The 19117-nt window shown below is 36.0% G+C and overlaps 1 protein-coding gene across 3 annotated transcripts in view; it reads right to left on the bottom strand.

Annotated features, from left to right (window-relative positions):
* Positions 1 to 19117, bottom strand: part of LOC131144793 (uncharacterized) — a 37044-nt gene that overhangs the window by 1659 nt on the left and 16268 nt on the right. For 2 of the 3 annotated variants that reach the window (XM_058093655.1, XM_058093657.1), the window contains 5 exons: positions 17674 to 17697; positions 12937 to 13019; positions 12763 to 12827; positions 12431 to 12480; positions 1598 to 1699 (listed from right to left, as the gene is read on the bottom strand). In XM_058093655.1, coding sequence (XP_057949638.1) covers positions 1598 to 1699; positions 12431 to 12480; positions 12763 to 12827; positions 12937 to 13019; positions 17674 to 17697 — 324 coding nt within the window. Of the gene's footprint in view, positions 1 to 1597; positions 1700 to 12430; positions 12481 to 12762; positions 12828 to 12936; positions 13020 to 17673; positions 17698 to 18766; positions 18826 to 19117 lie in introns of all 3 variants that reach the window. The other variant, XM_058093656.1, reaches the window with a different exon arrangement.

Here is a 19117-nt window from a genome sequence, read left to right as displayed (position 1 = left end):
TTATGAGCAAGTCTCTGATATTTTTCCTTGCTCTGTTTTTCCATTATTTTTGCAGAAGATCTCTTTTATTTTTTACACAAGAGACAAGTGCATTATTTCCATGTGAAATTATATACTTTAATCCATCAAATCATGTAATATGAGAGCAACAATGTTTGGGCAGTTCATTACAAAATGTTTGGGTAGTTCACTACAAATTTTTAGCATGAATGACGTCAAATGTTGGACATAGAAATGAATGTGTCCCACGTGTGGAGAGAGTCTCAGAAGTGAATGGAAAAAGAATGCAATTCTTCATTTTTTGTTCCTCAGAATTCCTCTATTATTAGAAACAATTAACAGTTGGACTGTTGGTCACACATTCTCATTACATAATACTTAGAATGAAAAGAGAAAACCATTGATAACACACCCTTCCCACACAACTGTAACTCACAACTTGATTTAATGGTTGATGAACCGAGCTTGTCTAAAATGGACAAAATTAATATTCTCCAATTTTAAGAATGATCAATTTTATATTTTTCTGAGAAATTCTCCACTGTAGGGACATTAGATTATTTGTCATTATTTGAACATAATGGCAAGTTTTTTAATTACTACTTCTATACGTTAACTAAATTTCTCAATTACATGCCTTAATTCAAGCAAAAAGAATCCACTGTTGGTCTTTGAGTCCTGGTGCTTTTATGTCATAATGTACAGCTTTCACAGTCAACAAATGGACCTTACAAGGGTATTCTTGCTAACTGTTTCAAGATTTATACATACTGCAAACAAGGATTCCAGCAGCATTATCTCAAATTTTATAGTAAGTGTTGAAGAAGAAAATGCACGATATTGGACGGCAGTGGGGAGAGGGGGGCGGGGGCGGGGATTAGGGTTTCAAATTGCCAAAATTTCCTGTCCAATTAAAAACTGATGTTATGATGCATGCAGAAGCTAACCCTAATAACTAAGGAACTAAACCAAAAATATTATAAAATAACCCCAAAATCACAAAAGAACAGGCATGTGTAATTTAAAAATCTAGGCCAAAATATATGCACCTAAAATACCCCTACGCAAACTGCCAATCATAATAAATAAAGTTGCAATCAATATGTCAAACGTACAATAATAATATGGACAATAAACGAAAACATAGCACCACCATGATCTCCTCATTAACAACTTCAACCAAAATAGAGGCCCACAAATCATTGTTACCATGCTGTAAAAATACTATTTATTAAGGACAATTAGATTATGCAGGGGAAAATTGTGCAGAAAGAATCTTTTCATAAGATATCATTCCAATAACTTGTCTGTTCAAAATTAGAAATTCCCAAAAAAGAATAGCAATTGTTACAGCCATATCTAAATGTAATAATAAGATCAACTACTACATTTTATTGTTTAGGTACGGAACCTACATGAAAATTCCCCCAACATACAAAGACAAGTACTCTATCCCCAAAACATTAGACAAACATTCACATGTTTGCAGAGTTTCCTTCAATGAAAAAATAAAATAAAATCTCAGAAGATAAACTTCTTTTTTGCAAAGTTGTGATGATCCTATATGTACATATCAGATTATTTGTGAATATGCTACCTGCAAAAAAAGACACCAATGATCAACCAAAGGCCACTGTTTTTCAGCAAAAAGTAACTGCCACATCCCAATGGCTGTATCCAATGCTAAAGACTTCTGACCCTGCAATTAAGAACTGAAATATCAGCAGCTAAAAATTTTATTGACCAACATAATTGTAAAGCAAGTAATATAGCTGAGTCACTTGAGAATTGACTAAATTCTGAGAATCAATGCATACAATCTTGCAGCCCTGGGAATAAATGCATAAAAAGTCTTGCATGGGACCATCCAAAATCTGAAGACAGTGTATCAGATAAATATATAATCCATTTGCTCAAAAAAGGGTAAGTTAGGTATAGCTTCTGCAGAAGACAAGATAAGATAGGGATGACTCAAATGGTTTGGGCAACGTAGGTGGTGCGTCAGTGAGGATGAGTGAATTAGTTATTGTGAGGGGCAACAAAAATAATTGGGGTAGATCTAAAATAACTTAGAATGAGATAGTGAGTAAGATTTAATAACCCTGATTGTGAGGAGCAAATCCTTGATGTACACCTATGGTGATTGAAAATTCTCTAGTTTCACCATCTATAGTCCTTACACTAGTTATTAATCCATCGTACATATCCTTAATGACAACATTATACAATATACCTACTACAGGCACCTTTTTTTCCCAAAACTCACCATAAAACTTCCCTAAGTACCCTATCATATGTTTTCTCTAAGTCAATAAATACCGTATGCAAGTCCCTCCTCTTTTCCCTAAACTTTTCCATTAATTTTCTTAAAAGATATATAACTTTTGTGGTAGATCTCCCAAGTATAAAACCAAATTGATTTTCTGAGACCTTCATTTCTGCCCTTAATTTTGTTCAACTACCCTTTTTCACAGTTTCATCATATGACTCATAAGTTTAAATTCCACGATAGTTATTATAATTTTGAATATCTCCTTTATTTTTGTATATAGGTATTAAAATGTTTTTCCTCCATTCATCTGACATTTTTTTAGTTTTTATAATTGTGTAAAATAAATTAGTTAACCATATAATTCTGTTATCACCTAAGCATTTCCAAACTTTATTTGGAATGTTATCCGGTCCTATAGCTTTTCCATTTTTCATCTTTTTTAGAGCAAACTTAACTTCGTTAACTCCAATTTTGCGAATAAATCTCATATTTTTAGTCTCTTCCTCATTTTTCAATTAGAAGTTTAAGCCTTCTATTTGGTTTTCATTAAACAATTTACTAAAGTAACTTCGCCATCTTTCTTTTATGCCTTTGTCCTTAACCAAGACAATATCATCATTAATTTTTATACATTTTACATTTCTCAAGTCCTTACTCTTCCTTTCTCTAGCTTTAACAAGTTTAAATATATCTTTTTCCCCTTCTTTTGTATCTAATCTATCGTAAAAAATTATTTGTGTTTAGCTTCACTAACAGTCTTTTTTGTATCTTTTCTCACCTCTTTATATTTTTCGAAGTTATCCATGTTTCTACATTTTTTCCACGTTTTATACCAAATTCTTTTTGTCTTTACGGCTTTTTGAACATCCTTATCCCACCACCAACTTTCTTTGCTATTCGAGAATCTTCCTCTTGATTCACCTAAAATCTCTTTTGCTATCCTTTTAATAGAGCTAGCTAATCTACTCCAAAGAGTATTTGTATCTATCCCATCCTCTAAAGTCCAATCTCCATCTTTGATCATTTTATCTTTAAATTTTACTATATTTTCTCCCTTTAGGTTCCACCACCTAGTTCTCTAACGCTGATTTATTTTATCCTTTTTCTTCCTTTTTTTAATACATATATCTAACACTAAGACTCAATGTTCTGTGGTTAGGCTTTCACTTGGAATAACTTTACAATCCTTGCATGATAAACGATCTACCCTCCTAGTTCAAAAAAAAAAAATCTATTTGACTTCTATTTTGTCCACTTTTAAAGGTTATTAAGTGTTCTTCTTCCTTCTTAAAGCAAGTATTCATTGTAATAAAATCATATGACATAGCAAAAGTTTAAGATCATCTCCCACGCTCATTTTTGTCTCCATATCCATATTCTCTATGTATCCTTTCATAACCTTTATTATCCCTTCCAACGTGTCCATCTAGATCTCCTCCTATGAATATTTTCTCATTCCTTGGTATGCCTTGTATAATACTATCTACATCTTCCCAAAATTTTCTCTTAAGATTTTCTGTTAAGCTTACGTGAGGAAAATAAGCACCAATGATATTTATTATCTCTTGGCTTAATACCATGTTGATTTTTATAATTCTATCCCCTACTCTGTTTACATCAACAACGCTATCTTTAAGTTTTTGTCTACAATAATTCCTACTCCATTCTTATGTTTTTCTTTTCCAGTGCACCAAAATTTAAATCCTAATTTATCAATTTCTCTAGCTTTCTCCTCCACTCACCTAGTTTTTTGAAGGCAAACTATATTAATTTTTCTTCTAATCCTTGTGTCCACAATTTCCATGCTTTTACCTGTAAATGTCCCTATATTCCAAGTTGCTAATCTAATCCTAGTTTCCTAAACTAACTTATTTACCTGCCCACGTCCAGAATGATGTAGGAACCCTCGCATATTTGACAGCATATCTGGCGCTGACACGATGCATCACTTTAGGGCAACGACCTAACCCACTCTCGCCCACTTTTCGCTACACCCGGGTGTACAAGTGCTTGTGGAATACCTTGGGCATATTGTTTCAAAAGGGTGTTTTAGATGACCCTTTCTAAAACAAAAGTGAGGACAAACTAGCCTATTCCACAAACAATCAAAAGGCCACGAGGGCTTTTGGGGTTGGCTAGTTACTATCACAAGTTTGTCAAGGATTAGGGAAAGATTAGCGCAACCACTCTACTGAAAAAAAATGCATTCAAATAGAGTGAGGAAGCTGAACAAGCCTTTGTCAAGCTTAAGCATGCAATGTTCACCACACCAATTCTTGGCTTGCCAAATTTCAACAAGGTGTTCATCATTGAGTCTGATGCATCAGGAGTTGGCATCAATGCAGTTTTAATGCAATACAAACGCCCCATTGCTTTACCAATAATGCTCTTTCTCCATCCCACATCGGCATGTTTATTTATGACAAAGAGATGCTAGCCATTGTGCGTGTAATTACAAAGTGGGAACCATATTTAATTGGTTAGCATTTCCAAACCCGAACTGATCATACGAGTTTGATGAATTTATTGAAGCAACGAATCTCTTCCATGGAACAACAAAAGTGGGCCACGAAATTGTTGGGCTATGATTATAAGATTATTTACAAGAAAGAGGTCGAGAATGTGGTGGCAGATGAACTCTCATGATTCCTAAACAAGTTGAACATCTGGTCATTTCTGTACCCACATGTACTATTGAACAAATAAAAAAAGAACGGTGGCAAAATTTGAAGACTAGAGGTATTATCCAAAAGCTACAAGAAGAGTCAACTTCAGTCCCTCCTTACTTTTGGGACTCTTTTTAAACTAACTATATAAGGGGAGTATTTTATTAGTTCCTAATTCAGCCCACAAACAAACCATATTGCAATAACTACACACATCACCGACTGCAAGTTACTCTAGTTTTCTTAGAACCTACAAACGCATTCTAAGAAATTTTATTGGAAGTGAATTATGGATGAAACCAAAAAGTTTGTGACAAAATTTGACGTTAGTCAACAATAGAAAGGGGAATCTATGGTGAGTTTAGGCCTTCTACAAACTCTTCCTATTCCAAAAGAAGCTTGGTTGATATCTCCATGGATTTCATTTAGGGATTACCATCTTCTTATGGTAAATCTACTATTTTTGTTGTTGTGGTCTCACAAAATATGCTCATTTTTGTGTCATAACTCACCCTTACACTGTTATAAGTGTTGCTTGTACTCAGGTTGAGAATATTGTCAAGTTCCATGGAATTTCTCAGTCTATTGTTAATGATTATGAAAAGTCTTTACCAACAACTCCTAGGATTTTTTTCATTGGCAAGGAACACAATTGATTATGAGCACTGCCTAGATGGCCAAACTGAAGTTGTTAACATGTGCTTGGAGACTTAACTTCGTTGCTTTGCTAGTGACAGACCAAAGGATACAGTGTGATGGCTCCCATGGGCCGAATGGTGGTACACTGCCACTTATCAATCCTCCATCAAGCTGACTCCATTCAAGGCTGTTTATGGTCGAGTTCTGTTCTTGCTAGGTATTTAGCTAGATCATCAAGAATTGATCAAGTTGACAAGAAGTCACATGATCAAGACAAAGTGCTTCAGCTCCTCAAGGAAAATCTTGTTGCAGCTCAAGCTCATATAAAACAGCAAGCTTATAAGCACCATAGTGAAAGGGAATTCTTAATGGGGGATTGGGTATTTCTCAGGCTATAGCCCTATAGACAGATATCTATGACTGTTCATTCTTCAATGATGATGTCTCCTTGGTCCTATGGACCTCATAAGATCCTAGAATGTATGGGCCTTGTTGCTCATCATCTTGACTTACCAATAGGTTTTAAGGTACATCCAGTTTTTCATGTGTCTTGCCTTAAAAAGAAGTTAGGGGAGCAAATTACTATGCAGTGCCACTTGCCTAATGTTACACCTACTGGTTAGGTTCAAGTGCAGCCACAAGCAATTCTGGCTCACTAAGTGGTCATGTAGAAGTCAAGACATCACAGAAGTTTTAATTCATTTGTCTCACTCACCATCTGAAGATGCAACTTGGGAAACTTATCAATCCTTGCAGGAAAGATTCCCAGAATTTGCTGCTGCTCAACCTTGAGGACAAGGCTGATTTGAAGGAGGTGGGAATGTTAGGATTCCCAAATCAATTGGGATATATAATTAAAGTGTTGAGATTCACAAATCAATTGGGAATTTTCTATTTAATGTTATGATTCCTGTTAAATCCTGATATACATTCCTGGCCCACAACCTAATAGTTTAAGCTTTTAGGTAAAGTGGTAGTCTAACATTGTATCAGAGCTGGTTACTAGGAGAATCTGAGTTCTAGTCTTGTTGTCCGCATTTGTTGTGTGGTGTTTAAAAAAATAATTGTGTTCCCTATCATAGGTGTTATTTATCATGTGTTTACCTCTCCACATGGTGTCGGGCTGCACGTGGGGGAAGTGTTAAAGCTTGATATACATTGTTGGCTCAAAACCTAATAGCTTAAGCTTTTAGGTAAAGTGGTAGTCTAACAATTCCCAAATCAATTGGGATTTCTAATTAATGCATTATGATTCCCAAATCAATTGGGATTCTATTTAATGTTGGTATTTTTATGTGATGTGCTAGGATTCACAAATCAACTAGGATTGAGTCCATTAAGAACTCAGATTGAGATATTTTACATTCCTAATAGGAATAGCATTCCTTATCCTATATATATGTATCCCTATGGGGCTTTTTCATTCAAGCAATAACATAATTCATAGCCTTTGACTAATTTGGAGGTAGTTCCCCTCAAAGTGATCAACCCTATTTTCTCTTTCTATTTTCCTCTCTTTCAATTTCCCAATTTCTCTAATGGTAAAACCCTACAATCTTATCAAACACTAAGCCTGACTCCTTCTGAGCAACAAATCTAGGCGGTTGCTCCATATAGACCTCCTATTGAAGATCACCATGTAGGAAAGCATTCTTCACATTCAATTAATCTATAGGCTAGTGATAGTGGTGGCTAAGGAGATGAACAAACATATTGAGGCAAGGTTGGCGATAAGGGAGAATATGTCTGAATAGTCCAAATTATACACCTGAGTATATCCCTTAACAACAAGACGAACCTTCAATCAAGCCACAAAACCATCTAGATTGACCTTCAAGGTTACACCCAATGACAACCAAGCACAAACTTATTAGGAGGAAGAGGTACCAACTCCAAAGTATCGTTATCCTGTAGCATATGCATCTCTTCTAGTACTGCATCCTTCACCAAGAATGGGATCGGGCTTCAAAAATAGAATTTGGAAGAGAAATAGAAGATAAGGTACTAACAAAACAACAGTATAAGGCTGAGAAGAAATCATCGCAAACAAAATTAAAGATTGAATGTTGGGTACAACTGTGTTTACCTTTTCAAAATTCAAATAGCAATAGGAGGATCAACCACTTTGGAAATAGGCTCATATGACGAGGGAACTAGAGGCGTAGAAGTGCAAGCTAGAGGAGGCTCTCCACCCTTGAGTCACCATGTGTACGCTTGCAAATTAGGACAATCCAAGCAACAAGGACTCAAAGTAGATGAAGATGTAGGAGGTCTGGGTGGAGAAAATAGGTTAGGATCAACAAGGCTAGGCAAAAGAAGGGACTCATCAAAGTCAATAGAAAAAGAATTAGAATAGTACAGTGTAGACTCAAACAGGTGACATTTGTAGAGACAAAGAATCGAAATTAAGCAAGGCTATAACATTGATATCCTTTTTTAGTATAGGAACAATCTGGAAAAATACATTTGATAGCACGAGCATCCAAACTTATCCGTTCCTAGATTAACTAGTAACAAAGGACACAAATGAACATACAAGGAAGCAAGAATAGAAGAGCCTTAGGGAAGATAATTGAACATGGGATTTTACCACCAAGGATGGGCAATGGCATTTTACTAATGAGAGAGCAAATATTGGGCACAACATCACTCCAAAAAACTTTGGCGACATTCATTTGATATAATAGGGCTCAAGTGACTTCGAGAATACGTTGTTTTCCCACTCTTCAACCCCACTTTGTTGTAGAGTGTGGGCACAAGATGACTGATGGATCATGCCAGAGTTAGTCATATAGGTAGTGAGTTGAGTATTGAAGTACTCCTTAGCACTATCACTACAAAGTACTTGAAATGGCAAATCAAACTACTTTCTTATTTTGAAAACAGAAGGCAAATAAGATATTAAACAACACAAAATAGTTTTTCATTAAATACAACCAAGTCATTTTGGAGTAGTCATCAACAAAAGTAGCAAAGTACCAAAACCCCAACTTTGACGTGACACAACAAGGACCCCAATCATCAGAATAGGCTAACAGGAAAGAGCTAACAACTTTTTCATTGACTTAGGAAGCAAATGGAACACAATTATGCTTTCCTAATTGACAAAACTCACAGGGAACTCAAACTAGGAACTAGTTGTTTTAACTTATCTAATGATGGATGATCAAGGCGATAATGGATTTGATGTGGTGTGGTAGCAGAACTAAAAGCAATAAGAGAAGCGAGCAACTCAAAGTAGTAAAGTCCACTAGCCTTATGTCCAATGCTAATCATGATCATCATCTTCAAATCTTGAATAAGAATAGAATTAGGAAAGAAGGTTACAGAACATTTAGGGACACAAGATTGAAGGGGGATTTAGGGATGAACAAAATAGAAGAAAGAGAAATGGAGGGAGAGGGATTTACTATTCCTATCCCCTTAATTGTGTTAATGGACCCATCACCAAGGTAACTTGGGGAAGTTGGGGTAGATTTGCAGAATATTGGAGATCAAAAAAGAAGTTGGTGACACCTATCATATGGTTAGTACTTAGTAGCAATAGAGTTGCTAACCAAGGGACTAGTGGGAGAGATAACAGATGGGATAAGACAATATGATTACTTTTCTGAGCAAAAGATGCAATATGATGATATGCTTGTTACACGGCAAACAACGTGTTTTTAGAATTCACCGATTCCATCCCAACTCACGACCTTCAACAACTAATGCAAACCACAAGACACAACGAAAAAATAAAAAACATAGCAAATGCCACTGTTTCAGGCCCCGATAAACTCGATGAACATTGATATGTAGCTTAGGGAAGCATCAAACCATTCCCTAGATGCCACACACGAGCAACTAAAAAATGTGAGATCTTTCAACAAAAAACATCATGAAAAACTTCAATAATATGTTTATAGAAGGATTCAAGCATGCTGGATGAATTCAGGGCCAGAAACATGCCTGAAATTAGCTTCATATGTCGGCACATGGGGTCAGCCCTGGCTGCCTTTGTGGGTGACTGGTGTTGTTTTTGCAAAATTTATAGTGGTTTTTGTGCTCCTGAAATGGCAGTGTCGCCCAGGAAATTTCTGGCGACTGCTCTGGCTTCCTGCAGCTGCTGGCTGTTTATCAGGGCTATGGTGTTCCTGGGAATTCTTCTATGATGGTAGTCATGCAGTGGATTTAGGGTTTTAGGATTCAGTTTTGATGGTCTCTGTGACAGTTAGGGTTTAGGTCTCAGAATCATGCTCTGATACAATTTTGAATAATTGGGTAACATGGAAGACCTTATCACAATAATAAGTCTCTCCCTCTCTTTATAAAGTATGTCAGGTACATATTGATGATCATAATACCCTTACTAACTCTCACTTATTGACATAACGCTGCCCAACTAATAATGCAAAATTAATATAATAACCAATAACACGAACATAAACAATCATGGTAGGCACATGTATGCAGGCACAAGGAAAAGAACAATTCCTAACCCAGCCAAACACACATCCAAAGACATTACAAATGAGAAGTCACAGGTCCTAGTTAGGAACATAGTTGTTAGAATCTTACGATTCACGATTCGATTCATACAATTAGTATCAGTTTCATAGCAAATTGATTCAAATCTTATTAGCGAATCTAAAAACAATTGAAGCATTCCTAAATCTATCGATTCACCTTGTGAATGTGTCAAATCGATCTAAATATATCAATTCACAAGACTATAGAGCTATCATATCTTGACAGACCTAACTAGTTTAAAACTCCAAAAACATTTTTTTTTAATTGCTTTTATCTTTACACAATTACCTTCTGTTCCTTGCCTACAGGTCTTATGTTGCCTTCACAAAACCGTTCTTCACTCTAAGAGGAGACACTATTGGGTGGGTAAAATCCTCAAATTTTAGATCCAATCCATTTTTGGATGACTTTTTTCGGGGTTAAACCAACCCTTTTTCCCATGCATTTCTTAGGGCTTTTGGGTATGCCGTGTCGCATTCCAGATTATCCAGATGCTTATGCTGGATGGAATGCCCTTAGCAGTTCTGGCCCTTACATATCTATAGTTGGGATTCGTCGTTTCTTTGTGATCGTTACAATCACTTCATGCAGTGGAAACAACAAAAGATGTGCTCCAGGTCCTTGGACTGTTGAATCCAACCACAGTGGATTGGATGGGTGGAATATAATTCTTTCAGTAGTTTGTTCAATTATTATCTTTTTTCAGCTTAATTTTCTTTTCGTTTTAATTCAAGAAAGAATAAGCATAAAATTTTATTTTTAATTGTTGACAAATATTAAAAAAGTTCAATTTTTTGTGATTTTTTCTTGATTCCTTACCTTAACAGCATAAAGTACATTTTTTTTATTAATATTTCCTAACTCGTTCCCTTACTTTTCATTTGCTTAGGGAAAGCATACACATAAAGGCAGTACCCAGTGCACAAGGCTCCCACTTTGAGTGGGGTCTGGGAGGGAGAGGTGGATGTCGGCAAGCCTTACCTCCATTTTTGGAGAGGCCGCTCCCAAGTCTCGAACCCGAGACCACCCGTACCGAGGCGGAGGCACTTGCCATTGCACCCACTCACATAAAATATGATATTTTTTTTATTGCCAAAGATTAAATGTATTTTACTATTTTTCTTTTTGTTCATATATCAATATATGCATACCATTTAGAGTTGATTTTGGAAATTTTACCGTGTTTTATGATTTGATTCAATTCTAGATTCTTGATTCCCAAATTTGGAATTTTGATTCACAATTCAAATCATGATTTGACTACTATGGTTAAGAAACAAGTCCACATCCTAGAATGTAGGGCTTTTTGAAAATGAGAATTTGAAAAGAGAGTTTTCTTAACTGCTGTAGTCAAGGAGACACCTTTAGAGGTTAGCCAATGAGTCGTCATCACTCATCAATAACATTGCCATCAAGTATCATATATAGACAGGAGGGCATGCTTGATACACTAGCTGGCTCTAGTTGGAACTCTACAATAAATCTACATAATAGATACCGCCACATAGAATTAGATTGGAAAGTGAAAGATTACTTTGTGACTGAGGACAGTTTATTCAAGTGGTTGGTCAAACCCTTTAGACTATCTATTGTCTTGCAGCCATTCATAAGGAAATTTCGAGTTATCTTTTTTAGATAAATTGCTCTACAGCTAAGGAATAGCACTTGGTATATCTTCATCAGCTTTTTGTCATCGTTCACCCTACTTCTTACTCCACATGGATTACAAGGATGAGTTGCATCCCTTTGATCTGATATATTGGAACAATACATCTGACATCCATGGTCCCTTGCTAGAGATGAGTTCCCACACCAACACGCACGTGCGCACACACAAACACTAGGTAAATGATGGAAATCACACTAACAAGATTTTAATTTTTACTATATCTGTAGGCATCATTTAGGATTTGTTTGTTGGATCTTAATCTGCAAATTTCAGTTCTTAGGACTTGATATTGTTTCCTAATTTTGTAACTTTGTTTCCTCAATATTGTTTCCCTATTCAGTATTGAGGCCCTATCCATTTGGGATTACTTTCATTATAGGGAAATGAAACATTAATTGAGTTTCGTCTTAAATTTTCCTCTATAGTTTTCTACCAATCAGTCCAGCATCAGAGACCTAGTTTTTGGTGTAATGTTTTTTTAGACAGTCTTTCAGTTTTGATGATTGTCCTTCATATTTTATCTGAAGATTATGTAAACAAGTACTGCTGCTTCACACTGATGGACCTCATGTGCTCCATTATATGACCTGCTCTGCAGCTTTAGACAGCGAACAGCACATATTACTACGAAAAACAAATAAAGAAATTTTTTTATGCAAAATAGACTCATACCTTTTCTTTAGCCCAGCCGAATGCAAAATTATATATCTCACGGAACTTATCTGGAAAATCATAAAATGAGAACATCATTTTAGCGACGATTGGAAAGTTGTATCATTGGTTTTTTTTTTTTTTTTTTTCACTCGTCAGTACATGTGCAATAACAAATCTCTCATCTATTACTCCCAAGTATTGACCAATTCAATCTAGTTAAAAAAACAGATAAATGTTTAATTTTAGAGATTTGTCAATGCTCTGAACTTGTTCCTACTACAACCAACATGAGAAATAAATTACATATTATTTTTCACTAACAACTTAGAATTTTATCTCTTTACACCTACGTTCATCCTTCAGCTCAGAACGCATAAATGGTATCTTTTCGCGGAACTTTTCCACTGAATCTACCCTGCCATTAAAACATACAGCTTTAAAGAAGGTTTTAACAATAGTAGGGTCAATTCATTATAGAATTAAACAGAAGAGAGAACAAAATACAACAAAAATACTGCTGGTACCCGAGTGCCTGTAATCCACCTATGAACTCCTGCTTGGAAAATTCACACATAGTGGCAGCCTTCATGTGCCATGAAACAACTAACTACAGCAAGGCAAAAACCAATGTTAACAAGAATGCACCCAAAAAAAAAGTGCAACAAAATGATTCTGAAGCACTTGGCAGTGTGGAATGGTTTCTGGTTTTTATTTTATAAAAACAGGCAATTTGTACAAACAGGGTAAGGAACAACTGCACAAATGTTAAAAATAGTTATGAAAAACCTTTTCTGCCACTAGAATTTGCTCATTTTGACAAGACATTTTTTTAAAAATAAAATGAAAATAAATTTTCAAAATTTCCAGATATTTTACACAAATACTTAAAAAAAAGAGGAAACAATAACACCTAAAAGCACACCCTTAATGCATCTATTTAACCATTGGTAATGTCAACAAACGAAAAATTAAAATTTACTAGTTGGATGCAGAGATACATGCTCAAAAAGGGCATGCTTAAGGGAAGAAGTAAAAATAATTATTTCCTTCAACAATGTTAAAATGTAATAGATATAATTCCCAATAAATATACAACTTTTTACATACTCTAATGTAAAAACAAGAAGGAACATTAACCCAAGGTAATCAACTTCTCATATGGTTAGTTTTCTAAAACAAAACCGCAGGTCTTTTTTCTTGCAAGTGAGAAACTGCAACGCGTTACTAGTTTTTAGAAAAACATGCCCCAGTATTTCCCCTTTCAATTCATTTTTCAGTATCAGTGTGAACATGTGTTTCAAGTGTGTGCACAAAATAAGGAGACTCCATTTGGACATATATACCACATAAAAAATGTATTTATGCTATTTATGGTAATGCAGACAAGTGCAAATCACAATTAAAAATTAAAACCATCAAAAAAAAAATTTCTTCAACCCATATGCCTACTCCTAATGGTACAAACTGCATAACCACCAAAAAATTGACCCTTATGTTACTCTTTCTATCATTATTATTTTTTTGATAGCAAAAGAAGATGAATTCATTAATCATCAGAATATGAAGAATATATAAAAAGGAGAATAAGAAACCCCCCTCAACAGAAGGAAGAAAAAAAAATAAAATAATAAATCAAGAAACAACAATCAGACTAACAAAACAAGAAATCCTGTTGAAAATCAGGAAGCCTGACTCCTTCAAAACAACCAGCAGAAGCCACCCAAGTTTGGCAAAATAATGAATCCTCTCCCATATCAAAGATAAAATACTTTTTTCCCCATAAATATAAAGGCCTTCCATTCCAGGCACTTCAGCCACAAACAGCACAGAACTGCAGAAACTGCAGTACTCCACAGAGCTCGTGCATCCTTCATTTTAACAGAACCTGAAAATGAAGAGACTAGCAGATCCTCCATGGACTCCGGACAAATCCAATTTTATCCCAATAGACCGAAAAGCTTATTCCAAAGAACAGTGCAGGAACAAATGAGATGCTGTTTCAGAGCTAACAAGACAAAGAGAACAGGCATCAGGAGAAAATGCCCTTGAAGGTCTCCTAGTTTGCAACAAATTGTTGGAGTTAACTCTATTAAGAACAACCAAGTAATAAAAGCCTTGACCTTTGAAGGAACTTTGGCCTTCCAAATAATTTTATGGAGGGGAATGGAAAAAGTAAGAATTTAAAAAAGGATTTGCAAGAATAGGCCCCCAGAGAATCTAAGATCAAGAACGACTATCCGCACTAAGAGAAGGACAACAACTCCCCAATAACATCAAAAAGGAAAACAACTCCTCCACCTCCATATCACTAAGAGTTCTACAGAATGCGTAAGTGGATAAGAGGGTGCCTCAGTTCTGCCAGTTTGTCTGTGATAGTTAATGGTCAGCCTAAGGATTGATTTAGTATTTCAAGGGGGGGTTGACACAAGGGGATCCATTATCCCCTTTTTTGTTCACTTTGGTAGTTGATGTTTTGAGTAGGTTGGTTTCTTGAGCTCAGGTTTTGGGGGTTATTAGCAGTCTTTCAGTAGGTAAGGAAGTGGAGGTGTCTCATCTCCAGTTTGTAGATTACACCATTTTTATCCCTTGAGAATGATGTTGAGAAATTTCGAAAGACTCTTATGTTGCTTAGAATTTTTGAGAAAATTTCAGGATTGAAAGTCAAAATTTGTCCAAGAGTGGCTTAGTGGGTATCAACTTGTGTAGGAGGGATCCAGAGACACTTAGATCTTTAGCAGGTTGTGAATCCCTTCCTTGGCCGTTATCAAATCTTGGTCTTCTCCTAGACAATAATCCTCTATCTGATGTTTTTTGGGATCTTGTAATTAGAGGGGTGGAAGAAGTCTTGTCTCTCACTAGAAGGTAGAATCACTCTTGCTAGGGCTTCCCTTGCAAATATTCCCATCTATTTTTTTATCCCTTTTTAAATTACCTTCTAGGTTAGCTAGGACGTTGGAGAAGATTATAAGAGATTTCCAATGGCCTGGTGTTGAGGAGAAATAAGAGGGATCACCTAGTTAGCTGGGATTTTGTTACGAGACCTAAGTCAATGGGGGGTGGGATTGTCTGGGGTTTGGTAATGTGATCTCTAGAAACATCTCTTTAACTGGGAAATGGTTATGGAGCTTCCCTCTAGAATCTAATTCTTTATAGCATTAATAAAGAGTAAATATGGAATGCAAGAATGGGTGGGATCCCAAAGGAAGTGGCAATGCTACTCATGAAAGTCCTTGGAAGTTTGTTTCAAAGATTCCTTCCACACACTTCAAAGCGGGGATTGGGGATAAAACTCGTGTCTAGGAGGATATTTGGGTTGGTGAGTCTTCACTGGAGCTGTTGGTGCCGTGTTTGTTTAGATTTTCTTTGATTCGTGAGGCACCAATTTCAGCATTTTATTTCAATGAGTGGCACTCTCTTTCTTGGGCCACTTTTTTTAGGAGTCTCAATGAAAGAGAGGTCGATGAGTTAATTTGTTTGCTAGGTGCGTTTAGGGTTCTATCTTGGCAAATTTGTGGTTTTTTTGTTTTTTTTTTTTTTGTGGGGGGGGTGGGGGGGGGGGTACAAGACTCTGGATTGGGGACATTTCGGGGTCTTAGTCTTTCTTCTCTAATCTTACTAAATCCACAAATCCTAGTGATGTAGGACAAGAAGCAAAGCCTTTGGAAGATCCTTGCTAGAGAATAATTAAGAAGAATAGGGTTAAGGGAATGTTGGGTTTAAGTTAGTAGTTTATTATGTGTGTTTAGTATTAATTAGTATAGTATTATGTATACTTGAGGGTTGTTTGCAATATTTGTGTTAAGTAGGGGTATATGTGTAATGTAATATAGTTGTAGAGGTTTACATGTAATTTCATGTAAAGGGCTTTCTTGTAAATAAAGTGTGAAAGCCATGTTGTAGGCAGCTGTGAAAGCCATGTTGTAGGCAGTTCCCCTTGGTATCTCCTCTCTCCTCCATTCCCCTCTCTTCCTCTCTTCTATTTCTTCTAATCTCTCCCACGGCTGCAGAACCTTGATGCTCCCCTTGCATCACCTAGTCCCTTCCTTTTAAACAAAGTTGTTTGGAAAGCAAAGGTTCCATTTAAAATCCGGGCTTTCATATGGACTCTAATTCACATTAAGATCAATACGAATGGTATGCTACATACAAGGAGGCCATACACTTAAGTCCTGATATTTGCATGCTGTGCAGGGAGTCAATTGAAACTTCTAGTGATATTTTCCATCGTAAGGCTGTGAGATACATGTGGAACAATCTGCTTCATTTTTTGGAGAGAAGTGGATGGCTCCAGAATCTATTCATAATTTTCAGAGGTGAAGTTTTCGAGTTTTGGGAAGAATAAAATAGGAAGGAATTTTTGGGAAAGCGGTTTATACAGTGCTGTGAGTGCTTTGGCTCAAAAAGAACGCTAGAATTTTCAAAGGTCAGAAGACTTCTCCATTTTTGCTTTGGGAGGAGGTTACTTTTTATAACAATTTAGGGATAGCACCAGCTGAAAAAAAGACGAGAGGGGTGGCTTAGATGGTTTGGGCATTTGAAACGCAAACCTAGTTGAGCACTTGTGAGGAGGAGTGAGTTAGTTATTGTTTCTGGCATGAAAAGGGGTAGGAATAGGCCTAAAATAACTTGAAATGGGGTGTTGAGGAAGGATTTAACAGCCCTTAAAAAAATTGAGAGACCACTGAATTACAATTAATAGCATTGCAGTTTGTGAGGTGAGGCCAGGGTAGCATCTCCTGACGCCCTTTAGCAAAATTTTCATTGCTGATGAAAGTGAGACATGCATGCAACAATTTCTTGGAAACCAACATCCATAATTTCATCATTTGTAAGGTGAAAGGTCTATTTATCTTACACAGTTGTTATTTGACAGGCAAAAACTTCAGAACATCATATCATGGAGCAATGAGCTTCAAATATGAGTTCCAAATATATCCAAACTACAAACCAAAAATTCCAATTCAAGGGTTGAATGACATTTTGACATCCAATTCCCATCAATTACTAGAATCCCACATCATTGTTGAGAGGCACAAAAAACTTGCAGATGAAATAACTAATCAAAATTTCCCCCTAAAGGAGAAGAAATATCAACTTGATCACGCTATTGGCCAAAACATGTTACAAAATCAATTAATGTAATAAAAATATTTAAAATTTATCATCTAATGAGAACTTTTCCACATTCATCAAATTTATTATTAAAGTCTGCATGCCTTAAAAAAAAAAGTAAATCCAGACGCATGAATTTACCAACATACCATGACAATATCCTGGGGATCCACCTGCCACAAAACAGAGTCCAGTGTCAGTTAAATTATAAGAAGAAACAAAAATAATAAAAACAAAAAAACAAAATTGCTTCCCATGCAAAACTGGGGAAAAAAAAACACTAAGAAAAGGAAAGAACATCAATAATATGGATGAAAACAACAACAACAAAAAACAACAAAACCAAGCCCTTCAGTCCCACTAGGTGGGGTCAGCTATATAAATCATTTTTCCCCAATTTATGCAATCATGGACCATTTCTTTTAACAGATTCAGGGCTATTAAATCCTTACTCACTACCTCCTTCCAAGTCATTTTAGATCTACTCCTACCCCTTCTATTGCCCCCCACAGTAACTAACTCACTCTTCCTCGTTGGCGCACTATTTGGCCTACATTGCAAGTGTCCATACCATCTTAGTCACTCCTCCCTTATCTTATCTTCTATAGGAGTTACACCTAACTTACCGCGAATATGTTCATTGCTTAATTTATCGTTCAATGTTATACCACTCATCCATCTAAGCATTCTCATCTCGGCAACTTTTACTTTTTGGATATTCTATTTCTTCGTTGCCCAACATTCTGATCCATATAGCATAGTTGGTCTTATAGTCATCCTATAAAACTTCACTTTTAATTTTAAGGGTATTCTACGATCATAAAGCACACTTGAAGTACTTCTCCATTTTACCCAACCTGCTTTAACTCTATGCATCACATCATCTTCAATTTCTCCTTCAGCTTGCATAATAGATCCAAGATATCAAAATCTACAAGTGTTATTGATTTCTTCATCATCAAGTCTAACTTTGTCTCCAATATTCCTCCTACCATTACTGAAATTAAATTTCATATATTCTATCTTATTTCTACTTATCCTAAAGCCTCTAGATTCCAAAGCTTCTCTCCATAATTCTAACTCAGCCTCTACTCCGACCCTAGTTTCATCAATTAATACAATATCATCTGAAAAGGAAAAACAAAAAGAAACTTTTCATAGGTTTCTTCTTCATAATATAAAATTCAAACAACATAAGCATATAACCTGTCCAATCATTACAAACATTAGTTAACTGGTTACCTGAAGGTCATTGCAAAGAAGAGTGATACCATCAGCCATTACCATATCAACATGTGGATCTGCAAAACATGAGAATTGTCTTTTTATTTGATAGAACAAAACATGATAATCATCTAAGATCCAAACTCTTTAAACAAAAAACAATTTTGGCAGTGAACTAGTTATGAACAACTAATGTTTCAAAAGGCGTTCGTGAGGTGCACCTTGAGGCATTTTGAGCATAAAACGCCCTAAGGCGTAACTTGAAAGGCGAAAATCCTAAAATGCGTACGCCTCAAAGGAGAAGGCGTCCGCCTCAAAGGAAAAAGTCGCGCCTTTTACGCCTCATATGGAAAGGCGTACGCCTTTTGA

The sequence above is a fragment of the Malania oleifera genome, chromosome 12 (assembly GCF_029873635.1).
Source record: "Malania oleifera isolate guangnan ecotype guangnan chromosome 12, ASM2987363v1, whole genome shotgun sequence".
NCBI classification, from domain to species: Eukaryota; Viridiplantae; Streptophyta; class Magnoliopsida; order Santalales; family Ximeniaceae; genus Malania; species Malania oleifera.
The sequence above is the reverse complement of the archived record's forward strand: the minus strand, read 5'-3'. Positions and strand labels throughout refer to the sequence as shown.